Source organism: Tursiops truncatus, chromosome 17 (assembly GCF_011762595.2).
Source record: "Tursiops truncatus isolate mTurTru1 chromosome 17, mTurTru1.mat.Y, whole genome shotgun sequence".
NCBI classification, from domain to species: Eukaryota; Metazoa; Chordata; class Mammalia; order Artiodactyla; family Delphinidae; genus Tursiops; species Tursiops truncatus.
Window position 1 is genome coordinate 46,485,349 of NC_047050.1, and position 15,601 is coordinate 46,500,949.

Here is a 15,601-nt window from a genome sequence, read left to right on the forward strand (position 1 = left end):
AGCTTATTTGACTAGAGGACCTTTATATCACTCAAGCCTATTAACATTTTGCAGAAGCAGTGTTTCCTGTTGGAAAATGCCAACACAAATAGCCTGACAAGCTGAGGAAGAAAGTAAAATACCAAGAAGAAAAATGAGAGGAAAAATAAAAGGGCCATAGATAAATTTTCCCTATCTATTTAGAATGAAATTATGATTATTTTACTTTAATAATGATGAAGATGGTCATGATACCATCAACATTGGCATGACTCTATAATTTGCCAAACACTTTCATGACCATTATCTTACTTAAGCCTCTCAACAATCTGTGATATCACGATTAATCTCTTTTTATGTAAATGAGGCCTAATGTATTATGTGATTTGCCCAAGTCATAAAATTAGTAAGGAGTGGAACCAATACTTTAACATAGGTTTTGTGGCTTCAGCTATAAAACTCTTTCTGTTGCAACATGCTGTGACTTTATAAACATGATTAAGTTAAAAATAAAGATGTTGAAGAATACCTTTGTATACTATGTGATTTAATTGAAAACATTTATTAACCTAAACAAATGAGAAACTGTGACATAAAACAGTTTATAAATTCTTGCATTCATTTAATGACTGTAGGGAAAATGTTATAAATAGAATATCTGAACTTTTTTTCCTCTGTGCATCAAACACAACATGACACAGACACACGTACTATTGGGTTAGTTTATATTTTGCAGTAGAGATAAGTGAAGGAGAAAATCTTAGCCTAAGATGTGAATCTTTTCATTATTTTTAACCAGGTTTTATATTTAAATGTGTTTAATTCAAACTAATAGAATCACTGAATATCAGAGATCGGTAGGATTTAGTGATCTTTTAATGTAACTTTATTACACTGATTGTTCACTATATCATGCTAACAAGTGGTACTCCAGCTTTTCTTTGAACACTTCCAGTGATGGGATTATCAATACCTATGAAGGCAGCAACACATTATTTTTAACTTTTAATTTCAGAATAATTATAAATTTGCAGGAAATTGCAAAGATAGTACATAGAGATCCCATGTGCCCTTTACCTAGTTTCCCCCAATGGTTATATCTTGTTTAACTATAGAACAATATCAAAACCAGGAAATTGACATTGGAACAATGTGTTTGTTTAGGTTTGTGACATCACATATATGGATTCATATAAGTACCACTGTTACAAAGATACAGAGCTGTACCATCACAGAGATCTTCCTTATGCTGCCACTTTATATTTAGTAACACCTTCGTCCCTCCCCACCCTGTCCCTAACCTCTGCTAACCACTAATTTATTCTCTATTTCTATAATTTTATTATTTATACTATATAAATGAAATCATGTGGTATGTGATATTTTGTTATTTTCTTTTTCATTCAGCATATTACCCTTGAGGTGCATCTATGTTGTACGTATCAATAGTTTTTTCCTTTTTATTAGTGAGTATTATTCCATGGTATGGATATAACACAGTTTGTTTAGCCATTTGCCTATTAAAGGACATTTTGTTTGTTTCCACTTTTTGGCTGTTACAAATAAAGATATCCTTTTTTGTGAGAATTCTCATCACATAAAGCATTTTGCCTTTTGTCTTAAGTATGATCTTAACTAGGTTTTTGGTTGATGTCCTTTATTTATTTGAGCAAGTTCTCATTCCTTGCTTTCTATGAGTTGTATTTTTTATTTTAAATCATGAATTTTTTCTGCGTCAATGAATAGGATTATGATATTTTTTCTTTTGTAACTTGTGAATGTGATAGCTTACATTGATTTTTTTTTTTTTTTTTTTTTTTTTTTTGCGGTATGCGGGCCTCTCACTGTTGTGGCCTCTCCCATTGCGGAGCACAGGCTCCGAATGCGCAGGCTCAGCGGCCATGGCTCACGGGCCCAGCCGCTCTGCGGCATGTGGAATCCTCCCGGATCGGGGCACGAACCCGTGTCCGCTGCATTGGCAGGCGGACTCTCAACCACTGCACCACCAGGGAAGCCCTACATTGATTTTTAATATTCAACCAGCCTTGCATTCTAGCAATAAACCCCATTTGGTCAGAGTGTATAATTCTTTTTATATATTGCTGAATTATATTTGCTAATATTCTGTTAAGGATTTATGTGTCTGTATTTATGAGGGAGTTGGTCTGCATTTTTCTTGTTTGCCATTTTCTTTTTCTGTTCCGTTTTTTATTTTTGCTTTCTTTTTCTTGCCTTTCTATAGGTTATTTGAACTTTTTTAAAACAATTGCATTTTGATTCATCTGTAGTGTTTTTGAGTGTATTTCTTTGCAAAGATTTTTTTCTAGTGGTTGCTCTAAGTACTGTGTATACATATGTATAACTTATCACATCCTGCTGGTGTTGATATTTTACTAGTTAGACAGATGTAGAAACTTACATACTTTAAGTTCTTTTATCTTTCCCTGTCTATAAGGTAATTATCTTAAATATTTCTTCTATGTATGTTGAAAGGCATATCAGACAATGTATACTTTTTGCTTCAAACATCAACATAATTTAGAAAACTGAAGAGGAGGAGGAAAGCCTATTGTATTCACCCATATTTTTACTTACCATGTTCTTTATTCCTTCTTGATATTTTCAGGTTCCTTCTTTTTTTGTTTCAATTCAGGGTTGACATTTCTTTTATTTCAGCAATTGAAAAATATTGTGCCATTTCTTTCTGGCCTCCAAGGTTTCTGATGAGAAATTTTATCACTGTCATTGGAATTGTCTTTCCCCTTTAGATCAGTTGTTGTTTCTTTCTTGCCTCTTTCAAAACAGTTTGTCTTTAGTTTTTAGGTTGATTATGATGTGTCTTGGCACAGATTTCTTTGTGTAATTCTTGTTTGGGGGCTTATGTAGTTTCTTGAATCAGTAGGCTTACATGTTTTGCAAATCTGGGAAATTTTGTCATTATTTCTTCAAATACTTTTTCTGACCCCATCTTTCTCCTCTCCTGGAACTACAATGACATGAATCTTCTATTATTTTAATTATATATTATAATCACCAAAGTCCCTGAGGCTCTGTTTATTTTATTATTTATCTATTGTCTCTCTGTTTTTCAGATTGGGTTATTTCTGCTCTATTTTCAAGTACATTGTTGTTCCTCTGTCCTTTCCATTCTGTTCTTGAACCCATCCATTTGCTTTTAAAATTTCAGTCATTTTTCAAAATCTAAAATTTCCATTTTGTTCTTTTTGTCTTCCATTTCTTGTTCTAGAACTGGAAAGTTCAGCAGTACATTCTTGACTGCTACTAAAGGAAAAACATCTTAGTTCTGCCCTTTGAAGCTATGTAAAATAAGAATACTAAGTGATAAGTATTATTATCTAAATATTAGCAGTCCTGATAGTTCAGGACTACTTTCTATATATTTTCTATATGTATTGTATATGTTCTGATTACCTTATTTAATTCTTACAGTAACACTAATATTTACTCATGTAAGAAATGTTTACCGAGGGCTTACCTTATGTGACTTTTTTTGTTTGTTTGATATTTTTGCTTTAGCTTCAAATGGTCAGACAGCTGACTTCTTATTTATGTACAGAGGGAAAAACTACATTTCCGCAATTTTGGTAGTTTGTAGGCATACGGGAGAAGAGAGATTGCAAGCTGAAGTCTCACATCTTCACATAAACCAGCCAAAAAATTTTATTTATAGTCTCCATATTATATTTAATCCAATTCAGAGATTTATCAATACTTTGTTGTGGAACAGTGGTGTATTTCGAAAGAGTTACAGGTTTTCTGAAATACAGATATGCTCAGGGTTTTGGGTAGCCATAAAATCTTAATTGTCATTTGTGCAGTGAAAAGGATTGGGAAGCACTTCTCTAGTTAACAGGTTGAAGAATGTACTTTTTTTCCCTACAAATTGAACTTTGCATATGTTAATAGCACAGCTTCATCATCCTACACAAATAAACTTCTGTGAATATACTAAAAACTATTGAATTGTACACTTTAAATGGGTGAGTTTTATGGTATGTGAATTATATCTCAATAAAGTTAAAAAAAAAAAAGAATTGTCTCCTGTTCTTCTCAAACAGTGAGCTCAATCACCTGGTGGGCTTGTTAAACCAAATTTCTAGGCATCACCTACAGAATTCCTGATTAAGTCTAGGTGGTACCCAAGAATCTGCATTTCTAACAAGTTCCCAGGTGCTATTGATTATGCTATTTTAGGGATTTTGTGAACCATTCATCTACACAGAATTTTCCTACTTCCTCATTTTCCTTTGACTCTTCAGTTACTTCAGTCTGATTTTAATTTCATCATTCTACCCAGAGTGCTTTTTCTAACATCCTTCCTGATATTAATGTTGCCAAATCAAATGCATAATTTTCAGTTCCTTATCTTAGGTGATGTGTAGAAATCATTCTGTAGTTGATTTCCCCTCCTGTTTAAGAAATTCTCTTTCTCTTTGGTCTGGAGACCTCCATCTTTCTCCCTCCTTTCTTCTTTTCTATCTCTACATGCTCTCAGTCTCTCTCTCTCATCTCAAATCAAACTCTGTTAGAATTCAATCTGGGTCCTCTTCATATCTTACCTTACTCTTTGTTTGTCCTTCTTAACACTCTTATTTCTACCTCCAAAACATCTCTCAGTTCCCTTTCTTACCATGTCTATTACCATCATCTATGTTCAAGCCATAATCACCTGTTGCATGAGTTATTGCAACTTTTTTTAAAAAAATAGATCTATTTATTTATTTTGGCTGCATTGGGTCTTTGTTGCTGTTTGTGGGCTTTCTCTAGTTGCAGCAAGCGGGGGCTACTCTTCATTGCAGTGCGTGGGCTTCTCATTGCGGTGGCTTCTCTTGTCGCGGAGCACGGGCTCTAGGTGCGCGGTCTCAGTAGTTGTGGCGCATGGGCTTAGTTGCCTCGCGACACGTGGGATCTTCCCAGACCAGGGCTTGAACCCATGTCCTCTGCATTCGCAGGTGGATTCTTAACCACTGCACCACCAGGGAAGTCCCACAACTGTCTTTTAACTCATGGTGTCTTCCAACCTAACCTCTCTTTAGTATTTAGATTCATCTTTAAAAAATGTAAATCAGTTCATGTATCTTGCTTAAAATCCTTCAGTGAATGAAATTCATAATGTTTAAGATGGTATAAGAAGCCCTCTCTAAACTGGTCTATGTTGCCTCCCCAGTCTCATTTAGCACCATATTCTCCCTCAGTCTTTTTGGTTCAGACACACTGGTGTTCCATCAGTCTTTTTACAGTACCATCTTGTTACTTCTTCCTGGAATGCTCTTTCCTATGCTTTTCATCTGCCTTTATCTTTACCTGTCCTTTAAGTCACATATTTCAGTTCTCATCTTAAACATCACTTTTCTTAGAGGTGTTTACTGACCCCCAAATCTAAATTAGATGTTATTGTACTCTTTCAGTGTTTTGTACTCTCCTATATGACACTGATGATTTGTATATTGCATTTATCTCCATTCTGCTGCATGTCTCATTACCCCTTATGCTAGACTTAGCACAATGCATAGCAAATGGAAGGTGTTTACTAAATATTTTTAAATAAATGAAAGTATGAATAGAGCTTAAAAAGACATGTGCACATATAGATGAAAAAATTCTTTTTCAAAGGTAAGGCAAATAAGGAGCACATAAGTTTGGGAAATGGATATTCATTCTTAGTTGCCAATTACATAAATTGTCTGAAAAAATTATTTTTAAAGAAAATTTATTTTTTAGGAGAATGCAATTTCTGAAAAAAACCTTGAAAAATTGTTTCAAAGTAATATTAAGTAATTCAAGATATTTAAGGAAAGTTTATTTCTACTAATAGAAATTGAGTGAACCTGTTTTGTCCTTTTCATATAATCTTTTGTGTAACCAATTCTTTTTTTTTAATCACTCAAAATTTTTAGGCAGTTTCAGCATTATAAGGAATATCATACTACCTTCCAGAAACAACCTTTAAGTACTTCACTTTTAATTGTAGTGTTTATTAGCAAACCACTGTTTAATTTTTTAAATGTTCCTTAATCTTTGGAGAAAAAACTCATGTCTATATGCCAGCATGAAAAAAATAGCACGAGTAACAGACCTAGCTGAAAGTCTTTTTCTTTTTCAGAATATATAATTCTTTTTGTTTCTATTCCTGTTTATTATTAGCCTTTTCTCTTCTTGCAGCACTTTTGTCCTGTAGGGTCTGTCTAGAGTACATAAACTATATATTCTGTATTCTATAAATTTTAGTCATTTGAAATCTTAGCTTTCTCTTGGTAAATATAGTGAGTGCTACAGACAAAGTTCTTAAAACCGGAGAGGATCACACAGTTTAAAATGTTTATTATGTCTTTCTCTGTCCTTTCTTTTGCCGTCTCCTTTACTTCCCTCTTTTGTCTGTCTGACTCTCACAGGAGACATGGATTACAACTGGTTGGACCATACGTCTTGGCATAGCAGTGAGGCATCCCTAATGTCTTTGGTGAGACATGTGGAGCCTTACTTTTTAATTTCCGTTATCATTTCACTTTTCCTTTTTGATTTACACCTTTGCATGTTTTCTTTTTTGTATTTTTTTTTTTTTTTTATCCCACACCTGTAGGGGACAGTCAAAAGGGAAAAAGAAAAACTAGTGAGCAGGCAGTTTTGTCGGACTCTAACACCAGGTCTGAGAGACAAAAGAAAATGATGTACTTTGGTGGCCACTCTTTGGAAGAGGATTTGGAATGGTCTGAGCCTCAGATTAAGGACTCTGGGGTAGATACGTGTAGTAGCACAACCCTTAACGAGGAGCATAGCCATAGTGATAAGGTACTGAGATTGTGGAGCCTGCCTTTTAACCTGCTCATTTGGTCTTCGTTTGCTCTCTGTCACTCATTCAAACAGAACATAATAAAAGGACAGGGCATTTCAAGGGTCAATGTAGCATTTCTTAAGGTGCAGAAAAGAAAAACAAAACCAAAACAAACTAACCAACCAAAATACTTCTTGCTTGCTTTGCTGTTTTTGTTTTTTGACGGCATACCAAAAATAAGTAATTGAAAATGAAAATTAGGAACAAAGGAATGTTTTGTTTATGGTCGCATGAAAGAACTTTGTAATGTTATTATATACCACAAATATAAAGAATTTTTTTGGATTGGCTTATTTGATTGCTTGCATATATTTTCCTTGGGATGAAAATTAAATTATCAACAGTTTGAATCCCAGGCAAAAGGGAGATGATTGGGTCTGTTTGCACAGAAAAAGTTGTTTTTCTTTTTTCCCTTTCACTGTCATTTTGCTCTTTTGTTATATTGTCATAGCATTTTAGTGTAGTATTAATTAGTATTAGAACCATTGCCATCTGCTTTGGTATTTATTATTTTGCTTTTACTATAGTGAGACTTTTGAAATCTTTTTACCATATAGATGTGATTTACTGGAACTTGTCTTTTGCCTGCTAAATTTTGCATGAAGATGTGCATGTTACTTTCAGATAACTGTGAAACTGTGATTACACAAATCATTTACTTTGTTATTTGATATATGATTTATAATGGAATGGTATCATGATTTATAAAAGGCTTGGTTCTGCCCTGAGATAAACTACTAATATTTTCAAAGTTGTTTAACAATGGATACCATTGAATTATCAAATAAAATTAATTTGCTAAATAGATCAGAGACCTGAAAGAATCAAGGACCCTCCAAAAAGTGAGAAATATAATCTATCATCACCTTTGAATTAGGCCTGTTTCTCCCATGAACGTTCATTTGGAAAGTTACTGGAGCTTGTGTATTTTTAATAATTTTAATCTAGAAACCTACTTCAAGAAAGCCCTCATCAGAGGTTCAAATTCATGTTTTAATATAGTGTGACCTTTTAACTTTTACTGTAATAAAGTCTTTCAAAGTCTTCCAAAAGTGTTTGAAGATTAAATGCTCATTTTAAAATGGGTTTGATTGCATAGAATTGCAGTCTCTTTTCTGCTTGTGAATTTTTAATCTTCAGTGTGTAGATAATTACAGTTTGCATGTGTTTTCAAGCTTTCTCAGATTTTGTAGAACTATAGAACTTCAGTATTGTGTCAGAGCACTGTTAGAATTTGCAGTAACTGGATTTTGAGAAAACTTGAGATTATTAAAATGAGGTTATAAACATAATCTAGTAAACCCTTTTGATCAATGTTTTGAATAAAAACTGGTTTGTGTAATCATAACATTTTGGAAGTTGGAAGTTTAGAGAGATTGCACACTAAGGGGTCATTTATCATAAAATAACATTAATTTTGTGTTTATTGATGCAATATGTCAGCACCCTGTGACGTGGCAGCCATCTAAAGACGGAGATCGTTTAATTGGTCGCATTTTATTAAATAAGCGTTTAAAAGATGGAAGTGTACCTCGAGATTCAGGAACAATGCTTGGCTTGAAGGTATGTGATGAAATATATGAGATGTTGCTCTATACTCATTTACAGATTAATCAGAAAAGCAAAAGATATAATAACACTATACCAATTTAGTGGGGTTTTTTTCTATTTTCAAGAATTTCTAAAAGAATTGGCACTCATTATCCAAAACCTTTCCATTTTCCAAGTATTATTTAAGAAGTTGCCATTATTCTACAATAATACTTATTTATATAATTTTGGAAAATAGAACTTGAGTTACATACTTGAGTTCTTCAAACTTATTTTACCTATAGTTTGTCCTTTAAGTCTATATATGTGTTTATATTCTTTTAAAATGATAGCTTCGTTCAATTATTAAATGTACAAACTTGGGAAATACATATATGTATTACATATTACATAGGAATGTAATTTTTGTATTAGAGTAGCAAAATGTGTGTGCGTTTGTGTGTATTTGTGTGTGTGTGAGAGAGAGAGAGAATACTGTTTGAAGTCTGGAAACTCAAAAATATGTTAGGAGATTTAATATAAATATTGATTTATATTTTACTGTAAAATACCAGATAATTATTTGGTAAGTACACCAAAGAAAGCTCTGTTTATTTTTTGTGCATCTATAAGGTGAATTAAAAACTGAAATGCGAAGAGAGTAAATGTTTTAGAGTTAAGCCACTGCTACAGAAGTAGTTGTGTAGATTCCAGTAAGTGAGATATATTTGAAAACTTTGGTTGTAAATAAAATTGAGCATCACTTATTGGCTGGTTGCCATGCAGTTGGCACTCATCTGAGCACTTTATATCTCTCATTTTATTAACACGCACAACAGATAAGAAATAAGCTTAGAGAGGTGTCATAACTTGCCCATGGTCTTAAGGATGGTGATGAAGGTGAGAATTAAATCCAGATCTGCCCAGTATACTGTTAGAGCAGTGTAGTATAGAGGTTGAAAAGTCTTGGCTTGATTTCTAGTTATAGCATTACTAGCTACATGACGTTAGGCAGCTAAACCTCTCAGCCTCAGACTCCTCATCTGTACAATGGAGATAATAATACTTACTGAATTATTATCTAATAAGACTAAATAAAGCAGTATTCAAACATTTAGTACAGTGCCTAGCACTCTCAGATTTCAATAATAATATAATCAGTATAATTATTATTATTAAAGTTTATCAAGCCAAGAAACTTTAAAAATATTAACACAGGGGGCTTCCCTGGTGGCGCAGTGGTTGGGAGTCCGCCTGCCGATGCAGGGGACACGGGTTCGTGCCCCGGTCTGGGAGGATCCCACATGCCGCGGAGAGGCTGTGCCTATGAGCCATGGCCGCTGGGCCTGCGCGTCCGGAGCCTGTGCTCCGCAACGGGAGAGGCCACAACAGTGAGAGGCCCGCGTACTGCAAAAAAACAAAAACAAAACAAAACGAAACAAAATTAACACAGGGATTTCAGCCCATAATATCTATATATAAAATTTTCAGAACCAAACATAGGAATAATGAGTTAATATTGACTGAACTGCACCTGAGTGTAATTCACTGCACCTGGGGACTAAATACGGAATAAGATAAATCAATGATTTTTGAATTCTGTATTGTTCAGTCAATTTAGAAGAGGAAGAAAACTATTCTAGTCAATGAAGTTGGTTACTATTATTTGCTTAAAGTTGATATATTGATTGAATGGCAGTTAATGAGAATCAGAGCATTAATTTTTAAGAGGCCAGTCTTATAGCTACACATATGACTTCACAGCATTATTGCTAACCTTTGTTTTTTTCTTTTTCTGAAAGATATGTATTAATAGAAATGTAAAAGCAGAAAAATTGGGATGCAGATGATCTAAAGTTTACATTAATTCTGATGAGATTAAGTATATTTTGTAACTTTGTCAGGAAAAATGCATCATCATGATCATCATGCACGTTATCAATATGCCCAAATCTTACCAACTAATAAAAATTTTAGAAGATATGATAATATAGTAAAAGTAACAAAATATATATTATGACATTTGACATCTATAACTAGAAATGTTAATATAATTATATAGTACTGCAATAAGTTTTTAGAAATGACAAAAGTAAGAATTCTGTAATAAAGGCAAAAATTATAAATTGTTAAGTTGTTTCTAAGGTATGAATCATTTTCAACAAATAATTGATTAAATTGTTAAACATTTGGAATATGTAGAGTCCACACTTGGGACATGTACTCAGTTCCTATTAGTAACACTATATTATTTAAAAATTATTTTTAGCATATTAAACTATAGTTTCAAAACCTGCAAATTGTCTAGTTATTTTTTACTTGAATCTTCAGCTGTGTTCATCGAACAATATGCTTGTTTTAACATTTTCTTCTTTTAAACAGGTTGTAGGAGGAAAGATGACTGAATCAGGTCGGCTCTGTGCATTTATTACCAAAGTTAAAAAAGGAAGTTTAGCTGATACTGTAGGACATCTTAGACCAGGTAGGTTTCAATCTTTGATTATTTACATTTAAACTGTTAAACTTGAGTAGTTATGAAAAAGTTATCCTCATTTAGAAGTGACTTCACCGATAATAAAAAGTTCATTTAACTTATATTAATCTTTATTCATTAATGGAAAGTTGTAACTACTAGTTCTTGAGTCACATTAGATAAAAATATTTTTATATTTACTGATCTTATTTTTTTGCTGATGGATATTCCTAGTCTGTATCTAGGATTAGATTAACCTAATTTGTTTCCCATAAGCCTTCCTATTTCTTTTGAAGAACTTCCAATGTAATTTAGGAAACAAACTTCATGGATAAATACATATTTCCTGAAATGTGTCACTCCTTATCTCTTTGATAATGGATACTATTGAAGAGATCCTTGAGTGCCTTGGAGAGGATTCAGTAAGATGCATAGTATTAAGCTTTTTGCAAAGGAGTCTAGACAAGGTGCTCAGCTGCATGTATATTGAGAATCCTAGAATAAAGAGTTATAAAATTTTCAAAGAGGCAACTTATCTTAATAGTTTCTAGAATTGGAATTTCTATTGAGAAATCACAGAGACAAGAGTGATGTCACCAAGTTGGAGGCATAGGTTGTTCCCAACTTGCTTCCCCTTGCAAGAAACACAACTAACAACTATTCAGGGACAAGACATCATTGAGAAAATTATAGAAATCACAGATACAACTTTTATGTAATCTTTTCCTCTGACCCTTCCTTGTCCTTTTGTGTGAAATACACTAATCATCCTGGTCATCAAATTCTTTGCCACTGGAGCTGTTCTCAGTATGTTTCTTATTCCGTAAAGGAATTTTGTTCTACAAAATTAATTGCAGTTTGAGACGGCTTTTGTTTCGAGTGCATTTTATGGGATTAGTTTTTCTAAGATTATCATTACTGACACACACTGTAGGTGATGAAGTATTAGAATGGAATGGAAGACTATTGCAAGGAGCCACATTTGAAGAAGTATATAACATCATCCTGGAATCCAAACCTGAGCCACAAGTGGAGCTTGTTGTTTCAAGGCCTATTGGGTGAGTTGGTTTGAATACTTCATACATGTATAAAGTTGACTACTATTAAATAATTTGTAATGTGCAATCCAATAATGTCTGATTGCTTTATAAAACTAAATTATTTTGAGGACAATGCTTTTTTCTCCTTTACTAAAAATACCTCACCAAAAATCATGACATCTTTTTATCTGATCATGCTAGAATATACAGTTAATTACAAAAGAAGAAGGGATATTTAGGTGTATTATTTTTATTATCTTAGTAGCTCAGGAAATGGATAAAAGAATTAGTGGAAGGGGACTGTAGTAACAATTACTTTCAAAAGAAGTTTCATAAGCTATGGTTCTCTACATTGTAAATATGAGAATCAACTATAGTCTATGAATTTTATATATTTTTTCCAAAATGGAGATTTCATATAAAAAAGAGAGGGCTTAAGGACATTCTATTCCTAGATGGTGGCAACTGTTTAAGGAAAAACAACATCTTTAAGGTAACATAAAAAATAAGCAAATGTCGGGCTTCCCTGGTGGCGCAGTGGTTGAGAGTCCGCCTGCCAATGCAGGGGACACGGGTTCGTGCCCCAGTCCGGGAAGATCCCACATGCCGCAGAGCGGCTGGGCCTGTGAGCCATGGCCGCTGAGCCTGCGCGTCTGGAGCCTGTGCTCCGCAATGGGAGAGGCCACAACAGTGAGAGGCCCGCATACCGCAAAAAAAAAAAAAAAAAAAAAAGCAAATGTCAATTATTCTTTGACTTTTTAAGTTGCAGATAAATATAATCCTTTGTACTATGTTCCTTTCAAAAGTAATGAATCTGTCACATGAAATTATATCTATTTTTTATTTTGTCTTTTCATACTTTTGTAATGTGGTAAAACTGTACTGTATCAGCTTAGGGTATTAATCAAATATATTTCTTAGTGTTAAAGGATGCTCTAATCATATTTTTGTTTAATGTCTTAAATATTTTTGATGCAGTTTTCTGAATGAGCTTAACCATTAATATATGCCCCTCCTGGCAAATCTCAAACAAAAATGTACATACTTTTGGTGTAAATACAGTTACAAGGTAATTATGTTAAGTCCAATAAGAAACATGTTTGCATTTTTCTCAGTAGAATTATTATGTTTAAAAAATTTCAGTGACAATCTGAATATTTTAACTTTGGGTGATATTTTATTTGAATTTCAATGTTCTGATTTGAACAACAGCAGGTAAAAGAGTAGAATATAATTAAAATATATCTATAAAACTTACCCTGTTGAATATAGAAATTTTTTAGAATGGATAATTGTGTAGTGAAGCACATAGGAAATAAAGTATATATTTTTACAAATCTGCTCTAAATGCTTATGAGTTTTAATTCCTTTTAAGTAGTAGGGTTAGCCCAAAACACTTTTATTAGCAAAAAGTACTATGACTTATTTTTTTCCTTATTTATATAGTGCCGCTACAATACACAATTTTGTCCATTTTACATTGTCCTATTATAATATAGTTTGATAATGATCAAAATAGCAGTTGCTACTATTTGTTGAAACAATTTCTTGTTTTCTTCTTTTTCTGTCATTTCAGAGATATACCTAGAATACCTGATAGCACACACGCACAACTGGAGTCCAGTAAGTTTCATTTATTTTAGAAGAAAATGTTATTAATAAAGTCGTTCATTATCAGGGGTCAAATGAAGTCTTTAATCTATTAATACAAAGTAAGAAATATAATAGTGTTGTTATCAAGTATGCAGTCATATAAAGATGGAAAATTTAGTATTATTTCATGTTATTGTGGAAAAAAGTATAAAAGTCTATAATATTTTAAGATTTTTTTTTAAACCACACTGTCTTAACTACTATGTATTTTTAGATAGCCTTATCAAGATATACTACTATAAACTGAATGTATTTAAAGTGCACAGTTAGGTAAGCTTTGATATACATGTGAGTCCATTATCATAATAAAAAATAATGAACATATCATCACTCCCCAATATTTCACTCCCTCCCCAAATTTCACCTAATTTTAAAATTTACTACTTTGTAAACTAATCCTCAGTAAATGAAGGGAATGCTTGGGACAATCTAGTGAATAATTACATATATTCTAATTTATATTTTGAGAAAATGGGGTAATAGTTCTGATTTAACAGAGTGGTAATGGAGCAATATAAGTTAAATATAAGTTAAAATAACATTAAGTATTTAGACACTTTTTATTACTTGTGTTTGAGTACTATTTCAGATACTAAGCAAATTTTTTCTGATGAATTAAGTTTGTTGGTTGATTGAGAGTAAGTCATGTTGTGAAAGAAGAAGGAGGAGGGTCACACTTTGAAATACATTGATCAGGATAGACATTGAGAAGGAAGGGTTGGAGCAAGATTTGAAAGAGTGGCAGTCTGAGGGAAAAGCTCTCCAGGAACAGGGACCAGAGGTTCAATGTCTCTAAGGCAGGAAAGCCTACGTTGCATTTAAGAAAAAGCAAAAAGGCTGTTGTGGCTGCAAGAGTGAGCAAGGGGAAGAATGGCAGGAAGGAGGACAGGGAAGTAATGGGAAGCCAAACTGCATAGGTTTTATAAGGCACTGTAAAGACTTTGACTTTTACTCTAAGGGAAATCAAGAGCTACATAGGATGTTTTTGAGGAGAAACTTACGTTTTAAAATCAGGCTACTATGTTGAAAATAGATTAAATGGAGCGAAAGCAGAGAGACCAGTGAGACGACTATTTCAGTATTTGGTGAGATTATGGTAATTTAGACAATGGTGGGTGCAGTGAAGGTGGTGAGAAGTGGTTGGATTGTCTATACACACAACAATTGAGAATGTACTGTTAAAATAGATGTTATTTTTTTTTACATTGTATTACAATTATGAGTATACATTTAAAAAAAATCTTTACCAGAGAGGTGAAATCCTTTTAGAATGGCATAGCTCTAAACTTTAAAATATGATTGTATGACCTATTTGATTTAGTACTTTTGGCTAGTTGCTAAATCATTTTATCCAAAATAATATCATGATCACATAAAACTATAAGTACTAACATAATGATAATAATTATTATGTATAATAATATCATCATCATAAGCGCCTGGAACTGTGCTAGATGTTGTACCTACACTATCCCACTTAGTTTTCACAGCAATCTATGAAGTAGGTAAAATTTTCATTCACTTACATTATATCACTCAGATATTGTGTGAGCAGTGTGGAATCCTTTATCTTACTATAGCTATTTGAAAAGCCTCTAGGCTACATTTCCAAAATTTTTCCTGTAAGGACAGGGGTCCTTTTTCAAATTAGATTCAATTATTTATGCTTTAAAAGTTGAAGAATAGCTTTCTCCAAGGCCCAATTCTTAACCTTCTGTTTTTAGTTCCTCAGTAGATTTTTCTCTTCATATGGTTTTAATTGCCATATGACTCCTAAGTTTACATTATCAAAATTATCTATCATTGTTCCTTCATCTCTGGATGTTTAAAGAATATGTTCTAAGTGTCTTCCTGTTACTTGAAGCTTAGCATATAGAAAACTTGGCTTATTTCTTAGTATAAAGGCAGCATTCTTTCCAGTTCTAAATACTATTTAAGGTTTCACCATTACTTCTGATCCCAAGGCTTGCAGTTTCCCCTTTCATTTAACACTATACTCTCTCTAGAAGTGAATTTTATCCATTTGGACCTCCAATTAGGGAGACACTTTACAGTTTAATTTCTAACACTAAT

At 33.0% G+C, this 15,601-nt stretch overlaps 1 protein-coding gene across 1 annotated transcript in view; it reads left to right on the forward strand.

The window, feature by feature from the left end:
* Positions 1 to 15,601, forward strand: part of RIMS2 (regulating synaptic membrane exocytosis 2) — a 626,602-nt gene that overhangs the window by 372,233 nt on the left and 238,768 nt on the right. Inside the window, exons 15-19 of the mRNA XM_033842900.2 lie at positions 6,581 to 6,789; positions 8,276 to 8,395; positions 10,745 to 10,844; positions 11,770 to 11,893; positions 13,452 to 13,498. Of these exons, the coding sequence (XP_033698791.1) occupies positions 6,581 to 6,789; positions 8,276 to 8,395; positions 10,745 to 10,844; positions 11,770 to 11,893; positions 13,452 to 13,498 (600 nt within the window). The remainder of the gene's footprint in view (positions 1 to 6,580; positions 6,790 to 8,275; positions 8,396 to 10,744; positions 10,845 to 11,769; positions 11,894 to 13,451; positions 13,499 to 15,601) is intronic.